The following is a 14,843-nucleotide window of genomic DNA, read 5'->3' as shown; positions in this document are numbered from 1 at the left end:
GATACTCTGTGCTATTCCAGGTTTTAAGGATCCAATCATCCTTCAACCTACTCTCGACCATCCTTGGATTCATGAGGCTAGTGCCATACCATCTTCCCTTCACCAAAAGGTAAAGTTCATACATGAGGGATGAGTCATCTCGATATAGTCTGACAGGGATGTCATCACATCCTCTGAGCTTGTGTTGTAGATTAACCACAGTGATGATGACTTGCATTTGACTAGGTTCACATTTGATGAGGTTCAGGTCGTCAGCTTAGAGGATGATAGTAGAGACATGGTGTCTATGTCGTTTGATCAGTATAGCAGCACCTTAGTCCTTAGCATGATAAGAGGCATGCCCTCCTTACCTGACTTAGGATTGGGTCGTCGCCAGTAGGGGCCACATAAGTTTGCATTCATAATTAATCATGACACGCTCTACGGTTTGGGTTACACTCCTATAGAGGAAGATGCATGTCACATGGTGTAACTACGCATGGACAGGGTGAGGGCTTGTTTGTCTGGCATTCCATTTGATTATCCTCTTCGCTCGTATACCTTTCGCTTGGCTGAGTACTTTATCAGAGGTTCAGAGCATGTACCCCACATGGAGGGGATTGACCATATTTCGGAGACAATAGAGATTCAGGATATCCAACAAGCACTAGGTCAGATGCATTTGAGTTTGGGATCACCTAGGCATCCGATGTTGTGATAGTTGCACCCTCGTCGTCGGGTCGAGCCAGCATATTCTCAATGTGTTTCCCGGATGAGGTCTTTGAGTATGGATTGCCCATGGATTCTACAGGTGGAACCGATGGAGTGACCCTTGATAATGCCTACACTGACGAGATGGACATGATAAGCATAGGTCGTATTCTTGACACAACTCCACACGGACCTCATTCTTCTTTTGATCTGTTTGGAGTTTCTATGCTTGAGTTAGATGGAGATGACTCTATTATTGATGTTGCTACTCCTAATTTTACTTCTATTGAGGGAGCGTCTGATCCCGTGGACCCACCTCTTTCTTTTGACTCTATGTTTGGGTTTGTCACCTGCTATGATGTTATGTTTGATGGAAATAATAATGATATGAGCATTTTCGAGTACTTACCTGTGTCATAACATTTCCCTTTGATTGCACCTCAAGCACCCACAACACAGATACATGATATTGATGATGTGGGAAACCCAAATGGCCCACTGAGTGGTTAGTCAGATTGTGATTCAGACTCAGAAGAAAGGAAAGTTACACCTATTTCTGGTAGCACCGAGTCAGTGGATTTCGAGACCTCTGATCAACCCATGGAGCTTAAGATTGGCTCTTCCTTCTCTCTTAGCGAGAGGAGTAGACTAATTGACCTGCTTAGGTCATACCTGGATGTATTTGCATGGTCATATGAGGACATGCTAGGCCTTGACCCCTCTATAGTTCAACATCACCTGCCCATTTTTCCATATGCTAAACCAATTAAGCAGAAATTGAGAAGACTGCACCCTCGATGGAGTTTACAAGTTAAGGAGGAGATTCATAAACAACTAAGTGTTGGTTTCTTATCAGTGGTTAAGTATCCTAAGTGGCTGGCTAATGTCGTTCATGTTCCTAAGAAGGATGGCAAGGTTAGGGTTTGTGTCGATTTCAGGGATCTTAACAAGGCCAATCCTAAGGATGATTTTCCCCTTCCACACATTGATATGTTGGTTGATAGCACTAAAAGGCATTCTATGTTATCATTTATGGATGGGTTTTGTGGGTATAATCATATTTTGATGGCTCAGAGGATATGGAGAAGACATCTTTCATCACTAAGTGGGGTACTTATTGTTATAGGGTCATGCCATTTTGTTTGAAGAATGCAGGAGCCACTTATCAGAGAGTCGCTACTACTCTATTTCATGACATGGTGCACAAAGATGTTAAAGTATACGTGGATGACATGATAGTGAAATCCTAAGACAGGGCATATCACCTAGTAGCCTTAAAAAGATTCTTTGAGAGGATCAGACAGTTCAGATTGAGATTAAATCCCAAGAAGTGCACCTTTGGGGTAACTTATGGGAAGTTGCTGAGGCATATCGTCAACGAGCGTGGTATAGAGGTTGATTCGGAGAAGATCATAACCATACTTGACATTCCTGCTCCAAGGACTAAGAGAGAGGTAAGAGGCTTTCTAGGTAGATTATAGTATATTAGTCATTTCATTGCTAGATTAACAGACATATGCAAGCTTATTTTCCGTCTTTTGAGAAAGAACCAGCATACAATTTGGAATGATGATTGCCAGCACACTTTTTAGAAGATTAAGGAATGTCTCCTTTCTCCTCCAGTTTTAGTGCCTCCCACCCCAAGGCGCCCTCTGCTCCTATATATGTCGGTTTCATACATGGTCTTAGGGTGCATGTTAGCTCAACTTGATGATTTAGGGAAGAAGCGAGCCATTTACTACCTGAGTAAGAGAATGCTTGAGTATGAGTGCATATACATTATGATTGAGTGTCTCTGCTTGGCACTGGTTTGGGCCACCAAGAGACTAAGGTACTACGTGATAGAGTACCCCATACGCTTGGTCTCGCGATTGGATCCGTTGAGATATCTGTTCAACAGGCCTGTTCTGATTGGTAGGCTCATGAGATGGTTGGTACTATTGACAAAGTTTGATATTTAGTACGTCACGCAGAAATCAGTGAAAGGTAGCATTGTCGCAGATCACTTAGCTTCATTACTGGTATCCGATGACAGATCAATTGATGACGATTTTCCTTATGAGCAGTTTGTTTCAGTTGCTAGTATTGCAGGATGGCACTTGTACTTTGATGGAACCACCAATCAGTCGGGATTTGGCATTGGCATCTTGTTGATATCACCCCAGGGTGATCATATCCCCAGGTCTGTTCGATTAGCATTTTATGATCATCATCGATTGACAAATAAAGTTGTGGAGTATAAGGCATGCATCACAGGTCTAGAGACTGCACTTGATCTTGGGGTCAAACAGTTGGAGACCCACAGGGATTCCAACTTAGTTATACAATAGACTTAAGGTATTTGGAGGACTCGGGATGAGAAGCTGAAACCCTACCATGCTTACTGATTACTACCAAAAAGTGCTATTTTTTAGACCTAATAATAATGGTTTTAAGCACCTTTGAGTAGTAATCATATTCATTTAACCCAATTAATTCATTAAGGTCCTTAGTAATTGGTTTTAACCTTTTTGTGGCAAAGTTGACATGTTTTTATCAGCTTATGAATCGATTCAAGCATGCCAATTGATGGAGGAGCTACTTGGGCGAGTTAAGCAAGGATTTTGTACGTTTATAGGCTTGAATTTCAAGTGGAAACACGAGCACAAGCAATGGAGAAGAGGAAAACAGAGTGAAGAAAACAGAGTGAAGAAAACAGCTGCAATATTCCTTTGAACTTTTGGAGCACTTCCCAAAGTCCATTTTTTGCATGCTATATACCATTTGAAATCTTAGGAAGTCAAGAATCCAACGCTTCAAACCGTGTATGATTTGGAGATGAAATGAGGAAGATATAGCCTTTGGAAGGCAACTGCATCATGCCAAATGACCAATTTCGCAAGGTGAATTTCACATTGCGAAAATTTTGCAAGGAGATTTTCTTCATGGTGCGAAATTTTGCCATTTCGCAATGTGAATTTCACATTGCGAAAATTTCGCAAGGTGAATTAACTCATGATGCGAAAATATGGCACTTCGCATCATGAGTAATTCACATTGCGAAAATTTCGCAATGTGCCTTTTACATTGCGAAATTCCTTTGAATCCTCTGTTTCTCCACGCATGCACCACCGACTTCCCAAATATTTTTAGCTTGATATTTTCTCATGTAAATTCCTTTTGTAACCTTGTATTCAGCCGACATAAAGCTTTATCTTGTAATTTTGCTATATATAGAGGTGCACAACACCTCCAACAGAGAAGAGGGGATGAGAAGGGGATGTTTGGGGATCGATCCTCTGTACATTAACTTAGAGATATATAAAGCTTTGTTTTTCTCTCTTCTCCTGTTCTTCCCCATTTCTATTTTCTTAGTAGCCAAACAGCCTCTGAGGACTTTTCCTCAGAGGATGATTGGCTAAAACTTTTAGTTTCTCAAAGTATGGATGTTATGTGATGGCTTGGATGCAATCCCATGGAAATTTCTCGCACTTGGAAGGTAAGGTAGTCCTTTTTCATCAACGGTTCATTGATGCAAAGTTTGGTTTTTATTTCCTTTGGACAATTTCCAACGGCCAATACTTGATAAGCTTTTGGATTTCTATCCATTAGTTATCTCCTACGAGCTATTGGAAGGTGAGGTTTTCAATTCCAAGTTTTGCATTAATCCGTTAGAACCAATTTCAATGGCCATTGAAAGGTGAGTTTATCACCTGGAATGACTTTGAGTTGCCAATATTTGGTAAGCTTTTGGCTTTAGACCATTAGTTATCTCTTACGAGCCATTCAAAGGAAGTCTAAGGTGAATAACCATTGATGAAATTCACTACCATCTGTTATGCCATTTTAAAGGATTAAAACTTGATTTGCTAAATCCATACCGGTTCGGGAAGCAAGCATCACCATAGTTGCAACCCCAACGCGAGGAGCCTATCCTGAGATTTCCAATTTGCATAAGAGCCAGAGCATAGCTATCCTATCTTTGAGAAACTTGTTTTTACACCCTTTCATTTTAGTCTTTAATGTTAGCTTAGATTAGTTTAACTCTTTCAAAAACATTTACATCTTCTTTTAAAGCTAACATCCATAAGAAAATCACCTATTTTCCTAATTTGAATATCACTAGTGTTTGCGAAAACCCTTCCCAGTGAACGATCCTAGAACCACTATGCTATAGTAGCTTGGCTACTTTAGTAATAGTATTTAAGGTATAAATTTTGTTGATACGCCTTTAAAGCTAAGCTACCATGAGTCGCATCACTTACTTGGACTTGTTGATTGATAGATTTGATGGATTAAGGTATATACATATGCCTAGGGTAGAGAATCAGTTCGCTGATGTGTTAGCCACCTTGGCTTCTGTGATTGAGATTCCTATAGGGATGACTATGCGACCATTGTTGATTGAGACCAGATCCGCACCAGCTTATTGTTGTTTGATTGGAAATATTGAGGATCAGGCTGAGCTACCATGGTATCATGACATTCATTAGTTTCTAGCATATGGTGCTTACCCTGAGTCAACCACGACTAAAGATAGGAGAGAATTGAGACAATTGGCCACCAGATTTGTTATTTGTGGGAATGCCCTTTACAAGAGGTCATCAAATGGCATGTTGTTGTTATGTATAGATCAAGCCACAACAAATAGGGTGATGAGAGAGGTCCATGCAGGAGTCTGCGGACCACATATAGAAAGTCACATGTTGGCACGTAAAATCATGAGGACTGGTTACTTTTGGTTGACTATGGAGACAGATTGCTTCCAGTTTGTATAGAGATGTCCAGAATGTCAGATGCACGAAGACTTAATACACGTACTTCCATCTGAGCTACATGCACTTACATCCCCTTGGCCATTTTCAATGTGGGGTGTTGATGTGATCGGAAAAGTCTCTCTGAAATCCTCCAGTGGTCATGAGTACATCCTGGTAGCTATTAATTATTTCGCCAAATGGGTGGAAGTTGCTTCTTATGCCATCTTGACAGCTGCTAAGGTGGCCAAGTACATCAGATCACATATTATCTGTCGATACGGGATTCTTCATGAGTTGATCTCAGATAGAGGGGTACATTTTAGAGGTGAAGTGGATACACTAGTTTAGGAATATGGTATTCAGCACCATCGGTAATCTGTGTACAGGCCGCAGACTAATGAGGCAGTTGTGGCTGCAAACAAGAATATCAAGAGGATTCTACGAAATATGGTCGAGATGTCTCGAAATTGGTCAGAGAAGCTTCCTTTTGCATTATGGGAATATCACACATCATTTCTCACATCCATAAGGGCTACTCCATTTTCGTTCGTGTATGCCATGGAAGCTATCCTACCTGTTGAGATAGAGGTGGGTTCATTGAGAATAGCTTTGGCTCATTAGATTGCTGAGAGGGATTGGTTGCGAGTTAGGTATGACCATTTGAATTTACTTGATGAAAAGATATTGAGGACCATATATCACATGCATGCTTATCAGAGGAAAATGGTATGTGCATTCAGGAAAAGGGTTAAGCCTAGGAAATTTCAAAAAGGTGACCTAGTCTTGAGGGTCCTCAGGGGATTGATCAGTGACCCTAGGGGTAAGTTTAGACCAATTTGGAGCGAGCCTTATGTTATCCAAGAGTTGACTCGAGAGGGAGCCTAGTTGACAGATTTAGACGAAAATCAGTTTTTGGAGCCAGTCAAGGTGGATGAGTTGAAGAAGTTTTACGCATGAGATCATGGTCGAAGAATGGGTGGCTATCGTTTTTAGTAGCCATATCCCTTTTGCATATCCATACATTGATATATCCAGTTGCTAGCTCATTGATTCGTTCCCAATTGGTGTCTTAGCTAATTCATGTCCAGCTGGTGCTCTTTGATTGAGAGCATAATCAACAAAATTTATAACCTATATCACCATGCATTAGGATAGCTTTACCTAATATAGCATAGTGGCTCTAGGATCGTTCTCTGGGAAGGGTTTTCAACTCACAACTGATACCAATTCAAAGTTAAATTGGTGTTTTTTTTTCATTTCAAGGTTAGCTTAAGAAATAAAACACAAACTTTGGTTAGCGAGGTTTTGTTTCAAGCTAACTAAAAAGAAAGTAACGGAAATTACTTATGAAGAAAAACATTCCTTGGAGGTTTGGGTTCATAGGGGAGGTTCCTCATGCAAAAACAAAGCTTCGGTCATTTGGTTCATTTCCTCGCATTAGAGAATTACCATATAGTCCATTCTCTAACCGATGTTGTACAGATGTATCCTTTAAATGGATTTCAGCTCTAATTCCCTCTCACTGATGCAACTTGCAATGGCTCGTGCCTCTCACCTAGCATTTGCCATTCAAGGTGATCTTTAACTTTGGACTTCTCTTCTTAAGCTCGTAAGAGATAACTAATGGATGTCTCCTTGGAGTCCAAAAGCCTACCAAGTGTTGGCAATTCTAGAAAATCCTACCTTCAAGTCACTTCCCAAAAGCTCGCAAGAGGTAAACTAGTGCATTTCCATGGACGGAGATCACTTGCCTTACCAAGTGTTGGCTTAAGTGAATTGAAGGTGTTTTAAGTTAACTAAAAAAACTAGAAATCATTAAAGGATCACACTTTCTCTTCATTAATGGCTGAAACCACAAAGCTATAAATTTTTGCACATTGAACCTTTCCCGGCAACCTTAGCTCCAAGGAACTAAAAGTCTAGCCACTCATTCTCTGAGGAAACTTCCTTAGAGCTTGTTTGGCTAGTAAGAAAAATTAAATGAATATAAACAATCGAAACAAGTAGGTAAGGTAGAGTAAAGGCTCTGTATTTTACTTTCTTCCAAAACTGTACAAAAAGATTGATGCGTCTCAGAACAAACTCCCCCTTTAAATATGGGTTTATTTACCCTTTGTTTTTACTTAAAGACTAAGGAATCCTATGATAGGTGGGTTACAAGGAGACTTTGGGGATTTAGACATCAAATATCTAAATAAAAATATCTCAAAATGTTGGTCGCACATATCGGGAAGCTTCAGGAGAACACCGCGGCACTGTGCAAAATGGCTACGAAACTCTCCGGGTAAGCACTATCAGAGGATCTGGATATGTCTGACCGGGGAAGTTGAAACGCCCTCCTCTCCCATCCGGCGTCAGGCGCCGGATGTGAAATATCCGGAGAAGGTGGAATGTCGACCGGAAAGAATTCCGGATGTGAGATATCCGGAGAAGGTGGAACATCGCAAGGGGGACCGTCTGCGTGTGCAAGGTGTAGGGACCCCTCCCCCTAATGACACGGAGCGCGCATCGCTATCCGAAGCAACTCCATCCAGATTCCCCAAGAGGACACGTGGCGCACTCCCCTATCCGGACTCCTTCAGGGAGAAGCACACGGCACTTGCGATCATCACACCCCGGACGATAGCATATCCTATCCGGATATGTTGTCCGGATCATTGACTAAAGTGCACAAGCCTTGCTACGTCATTCCAACAGCCTGCCACAGCCCACGTTCCGCCACCCTCCGATGGTGTGTTCGGACGCCCTATCCAGACATCTTTTGCAGGGAAGACTGAACCAGAACTCAATCTGGGTTGAAAGCGTACGTCCACTTGGCAGCTACATGGATCACTGGGACACAAGGCATCAACACAAGGGAGAGAAAGCCACGTGGCATTTTTTAGGGAGGATCCCATACTCCTTGCATTCCGGATTTGCTTATGGCAAAGGACTTCAAAGCTTCGGTTCTTCATGTTTATGAGCTTTCCATTGCTTTGCCATGGATTCCAAAGAACTCTCCTCAATCTCGGATTGCTTTGGTGATCAAAAAGCTATCAAAACACCAAAACTTAACACAATTTTATTACAATTGATTGCAAGGGTCCTTAATATGTTAATTGGGTTAAAAGGTGATAACTACTACTCAAAAGTGTTTAAAAGAGTTAATTACAAGCTATGAAATAACACTTTTTGAGTAGTAATCACTCCCCCCAACTGTCATATTGCTAGTCCCTTAGCAATGAAGGGGAGAAAAATAAAAATAAAAAGTATTATAATTTACAACATCATGCTAATAAAAAAAAAACAATTTTCAAGTGGCATGATGATCTAACTCTCACATGGAACATTAAAGAAATAAAACTCAAACTTCAACAAGAGTTATCAAATAACTTATCTAATCACAATTCTTAAAGAGAAGGCATTATACAAATTTAAGCTTTAAAAGAGTTTCCACTCCCAAAGGGTCAAACCTTACTCTTCCACAAAAAATCTAAGTGTTATTTATTAGCTTCCAAATATAGTATGTTGAACTAATCTCCCCCCCCCCCCCCCCCAACCTAGTTCTTTTTTCAAAGCTTAGCAAACTGATCAACCTCCAATAAGCTAAGAACGCACCTCTTTTCTCAAAAAGAAAAAATTTTCATTGTAGGAGTACAAGGCTTAAAGGTATTTCTTTTCTAAATTGTCCATGTAACGGGGATCTATCGATGACTCCCAACCAATTAAGGTTTAGGGCATCAAGTTTTATGGATCTTTCAACCACTAACTCCTTGGATTTTACCCCGGACTTTTGAGAATGAAATTTTAATACCCAAGCACCTACAGTATGTTAGACTCCACCTATCCACCTTTGTAATGAGCATTAAGGTCGGTGACTCCCAACCAATGAAGGCTTAGGGCACCAGGTTTTAAAGATTTTCACCATATACCCCTCAGACCTTGCTCGGGTTTCAAGGCAAGCAAAAAAATTTTTTTTTTTATTTTTTTTTTCAAAGGCTCATTGGCCTTTTATAAGGTGTCCCAACACTATTAAATAAGGTCAAAGGTACCAAGTCTAAATTTTCCTAAGTCAAGAGGGAAATAGTTTTTCATCTTATACTCGGAACCTATTGTGCACAATGCGTGGATAGCTTAAAGTGGCAGAACTAAAGTTTAATTCAATAGAAGTTTCAATAATTCATCAACTTTAGTAAGCATAATACAAACTCTAAGTCAAGTGAAAAGCAAAAGTTCAGTTTCTCCCATTTTAATTTGAAAATTTTTCCTTAGAAACCATGGAGATTAGAGAAAAACTTTTAAAATTAAGCAAAAAGCAACTAAATTACCAAAATAACTTAGCATTAATAACAAAAACTTCCTTCCTCAACTCTCCCCCCAACTTAGCTGAACATTGTCCTCAATTTGATAAAAGTGATTGAAAAATAGGGAGAAAGCGGTACCTCCTGAGTGACGTGGAGTGATGCTGTGGAAATGATAGCTCAACTGCCTCTCCTGTAGGAGGCTCCTGATGAGGCATAGGTTGATCAACAAAAGAAGGGGCCTATGATGGCTCTGATGAGCTGGGAATGGCATGCTCAGGAGCTGATGTAATGCTGAGATGATGTCGGATCTGCCTCAGGATGGTAGTGTGCTGGGCCTGAGTGGTAAGCCATTTGATCTGGCATAACAGCCTAGGGAAAAGGAGTGGAATGGCATCAGCTCGGAGCAGCTTCTTTCGATTTTCTTGCAATTCCTCCTGATTTTAATCATTCAAAAAAAAAATTAAGTTAGTTACAATTAACATAATTTAAGACCAAATTTACAATCAAATAATTTACAAAACTTAAAAATTAACATATTTAACAAAATTATGGATTTTAGTGAAACCAAGTCCATTTAACCCTTCTCTGATCAAGCTTTTTGTGGCTCAAGGAGGTTGATTTCCTCCTTTTCTAGCTTGAACGACTCAATGAATGGCTTAAGGCGATGACCATTGACTCTAAAGGTGTCTATGCCATTAGAATTTAGTAATTCCACCACTCCATTGAGATGTACTTGGTGAATAATGAAAGGACCTATCCACCTTGACTTGAGCTTCCCTGGAAAGATATGGAGCCTTGAGTCATAGAGTAGGACTCTTTGTCCATTCCGCAATTCTTTGTTGGAGATTAGTTGATCATGCCACTTCTTCATCCTCTATTTTGCAACTTTGGAATTGATGTAAGCATCATTTCTTAATTCCTCCATCTCATTAAGGTCTAAGTACCTCTTTGCCCCAGCTCTGATCAAGTCCATGTTCAACCTCTTGATTGCCCACCAAGCCTTATATTCAACTTCCATAGGGAGGTGGCATGCTTTGCCATAGACGAGACGATAGGGGGACATGCCAAGAATAGTCTTATAAGCTGTTCTATATGCCCATAATGAATCATGTAGCTTAATAGACCAATCTTTTCTGCTTGTAATCACCACTTTCATCAGTATGTTTTTTATTTCCCTGTTTGCTAGCTCCACTTGCCTGGAAGTTTGAGGATGATAAGGTGTAGCTACCTTATGCTTCACTCCATACTTGGCTAATAGGGTTTCAAAAGGTTTGTTGCAAAAATGAGTACCTCCATCACTGATTATGGCCTTGGGCACCCCAAATCTTGAGAAGATGTTCTCCTTAAGAAATTTGAGAACCACCCTATGATCATTATGTTTACAGGGGATTGCCTTCACCCATTTAGAAACATAGTCCACCCCCACCAATATATAAGAGTTACCAAAAGACATTGGGAAAGGTCTCATGAAGTCAATACCCCAAACATCAAAAAGATCAACTATAAGGATGGGGTTCATGGGCATTTGGTTTCTTTTTGTAAGCTTCCCCAGTCTTTGGCATCTATCACAACTCCTACACATGATGTGGGAATCTTTGAAAAGCGATGGCCAAGTAAACCCTGATTGCAAGACCTTCATGGCTGTTTTCTGAGAGGCAAAGTGGCCTCCACAGGCATTCTCATGGCAATGGCTAAGGATCCCTTGTTGCTCTTCTTCAAGGACACACTTTCTTATGATCTGATCTGCACAGTACTTGAAAAGGAAGGGCTCTTCCCAATAATAAGCATGAATCTTTGCAAAGAAGTGCTTCCTGTCTTGCGCTTTCCACTCACTTGGAACTTCACCAGTAACCAAATAGTTAGCAATATGAGCATACCAAGGAGCTTTCTCTAGCAACATAAGTGATTCCTCAGGAAAGTCATCATTAATAGGTAATACATGGGAATTATGTGCTATAGCCAACCTTGAAAGGTGGTCAGCTACCACATTCTCCACCCCTTTCTTGTCTCTGATTTGAGGATCAAATTCTTGTAACAAAAGAATCCATCTAATCAACCTTGCTTTTGCATCTTGCTTCGTCAATAAATACTTCAAGGTCGAATGGTCAGTGAAAACAATGATGAAAGACCCTACCAAATAAGCTCGAAACTTGTCTAAAGCAAACACCACAACTAATGATTCGACTCATGGTAGCTTAGCTTTAAAGGCGTATCAACAAAATTTATACCTTAAATACTATTACTAAAGTAGCCAAGCTACTATAGCATAGTGGTTCTAGGATCGTTCACTGGGATGGGTTTTCGCAAACACTAGTGATATTCAAATTAGGAAAATAGGTGATTTTCTTATGGATGTTAGCTTTAAAAGAAGATGTAAATGTTTTAGAAAGATTTAAACTAATCTAAGCTAACATTAAAGACTAAAATGAAGGGGTGTAAAAACAAGTTCCTCAAAGATAGGATACCTATGCTCTGGCTCTTATGCAAATTGGAAATCTCAGGATAGGCTCCTCGCGTTGGGGTTGCAACTATGGTGATGCTTGCTTCCCAAACCGGTATAGATTTAGCAAATCAAGTTTTAATCCTTTAAAATGGCAAAACAGATGGTAGTGAATTTCATCAATGGTTATTCACCTTAGACTTCCTTTGAATGGCTCGTAAGAAATACTAATGGTCTAAAGCCAAAAGCTTACCAAATATTGGCAACTCAAAGTCATTCCAGGTGATAAACTCACCTTTCAATGGCCATTGAAATTGGTTCTAACGGATTAATGCAAAACTTGGAATTGAAAACCTCACCTTCCAATAGCTCGTAGGAGATAACTAATGGATAGAAATCCAAAAGCTTATCAAGTATTGGCCGTTGGAAGTTGTCCAAAGGAAATAAAAACCAAACTTTGCATTAATGAACCTTTAATGAAAAACGACTACCTTACCTTTCAGGTGCGAGAAATTTCCATGGGATTGCATCCAAGTCATCACATAACATCCATACTTTAAGAAACTAAAAGTTTTAGCCAATCATCCTCTGAGGAAAAGCCCTCAGAGGCTGTTTGGCTACTAAGAAAATAGAAATGGGGAAGAACAGGAGAAGAGAAAAAAACAGAGCAAGGCTCTGTATAGTCTATATATTTATATATTTATATCTCCATCCGTTTTTTTTTTTTTACAATGGATGCAAGGGAGTATATATAGAGAAGTTTTTCCAACCTTCCTAGCTAAGATATCTTATGGTTGGTGGATTACAAGGAGAAGAATGGAAATTCATACAAAAATATCTGAAGAAAAGATCTAAAAGAGTCGGTGCACAAATATCCCAATTTCGCACGTTGCATGGTGACTTGTGAAAATTTTGCAAGTTGATTTCGCAACTTAGAATCCATTTTCGCACGTTGAGATCCAAGTTCGCAAGTTGCAAAATCACTTTCGCAAGTTGGGTTTTAATTTCGCACGTTGGAGTTCCAAATTCGCAAGATGCGAATTTGTCCTTCAGCTGGATGCAGTTGTCTTGTGAAGGCCATATCTTCCTCATTTCAGCTCCAAATCGTACACGGTTTGTAGAGTTGGATTCTTGACTTCCTAAGCTTTGAAATGGTATATAGCATGTAGAAAATGGACTTTGGGAAGTGCTCCAAAAGTGCGAAGGAAGACTGCAGGTGCCGTCCTCTATTTTCCTTACTCTATTTTCCTCTTCTCCATTGTTCTTTCCTTGCATGCTTTGAACGACTTTGGCAAAGGCTATGGAGCTCCAAAGCTTGGTTATTCATGAATTTGAGCTTCCAAAAGCTTTTTCATGAACTATATACAGCTCTCCCTCATTCTTGGATTGCTTTGGTGTAGCTAAAAGCTATCAAAAACACCAAAACTTAACACAATTTGATTAGAAACGATTGCAAGGGTCCTTAACATGTCAATTGAGTTAAAAGGTAATAATTACTACTCAAGAGTGTTTAAAAGAGTTAATTACAAGCTACAAAATAGCACTTTTTGAGTAGTAATCACTCCCCCCAACCAACATATTGCTAGTCCCTTAGCAATGAAGGAGAGAAAAACTAAGCAAACATAATAATATACATAAAAGAGGTCATGCAAATCACTCCAAAAAATAATTGAGTGGCATGACTGATATCAAAACACATCTCACATGGTGAACTAAAGATATGAAGATTCAAAATGCAATAGGAGTTGTCAAAGCTAAAACTTAAACAAAAAGTACAAAGAGTGGAGATTATGCAATTAAGTATCAAAAGAATCTCTACTCTCAAGATTCCAAATCAAACTCTTCCATAATGAGCTAAGTGTTAATGAGATTAGCTTCCAGATATAGTATGTACAACTATCCTCTCCCCCCAACCTAAGCTTTTCTCGAACATTGGCAAAATTAACCAACTCTTAATAGGTTAGGAACGCACCTTCTTATTCACAATTCTTTTTACTCACTAAACTTAACCAATTCACCTATGTAGCAAGCGAGAAACTTATTCTTCTTTTTTTTTTTTTTTCAAAGACTCATTGGTCTTTATGAGGTGTCCCAACACTATTAAAGAGAGGTTAAGTAATGAACCAAGTCAAAATTTTCCTAAGCTTAGAAGGTGAGAAAGTTTTACATCATATATCCGGGATCTAATGTGCACGGTGTGTGTAACACTATTAAAGAGAGGTTAAGTAATGAACCAAGTCAAAATTTTCCTAAGCTTAGAAGGTGAGAAAGTTTTACATCATATATCCGGGATCTAATGTGCACGGTGTGTGTAAAGCTTGAAATGGAAGAAATAAGTTCGAAATCAAAAAGAGCTTCAATAGATTATCAACTTTGAAAGCATAAAACAAACTCTAAGACTTAAGTAATTAAGTTAAAACTCGACTTATCCTATTTTATTTTTGAGAAATTATCTTTAACAACCATAGAGAATGATTCAAAAAACTTTTAAAAATTTTAAAAATTAAGCAAAAATCAACTAACTTATCAAAATAACTTAGCATTAGTAACAAAATTTCCTTTCTCAACTCTCCCCCCAACCAAGCTGAACATTGACCTCAATGTTTCAAGAGCGATTAAAAAAAATAAAGGGAGGAAGTGGTACCTCCTAAGTGGCATGGATAATTCAACTCCTCATGCATATTCTGATCATAA

At 39.4% G+C, this 14,843-nt stretch overlaps 1 protein-coding gene across 1 annotated transcript; it reads left to right on the top strand.

Moving 5' to 3' along the window:
• The first annotated feature begins 2,369 nt into the window (after nt 1-2,369).
• On the top strand, nt 2,370-3,020 carry LOC109123847 (uncharacterized). The gene is made up of 2 exons (XM_019224842.1): nt 2,370-2,624; nt 2,757-3,020. Exons 1-2 carry the CDS (start codon nt 2,370-2,372, stop codon nt 3,018-3,020), a joined length of 519 nt encoding a protein of 172 aa, XP_019080387.1.
• The last annotated feature ends 11,823 nt before the right edge of the window (nt 3,021-14,843 follow it).

The sequence above is a fragment of the Vitis vinifera genome, chromosome 14 (genome assembly GCF_030704535.1).
Source record: "Vitis vinifera cultivar Pinot Noir 40024 chromosome 14, ASM3070453v1".
Taxonomy (NCBI): Eukaryota; Viridiplantae; Streptophyta; class Magnoliopsida; order Vitales; family Vitaceae; genus Vitis; species Vitis vinifera.
Note: the sequence above shows the minus strand (reverse complement) of the source record. Positions and strands in the feature narration are given on the sequence as shown.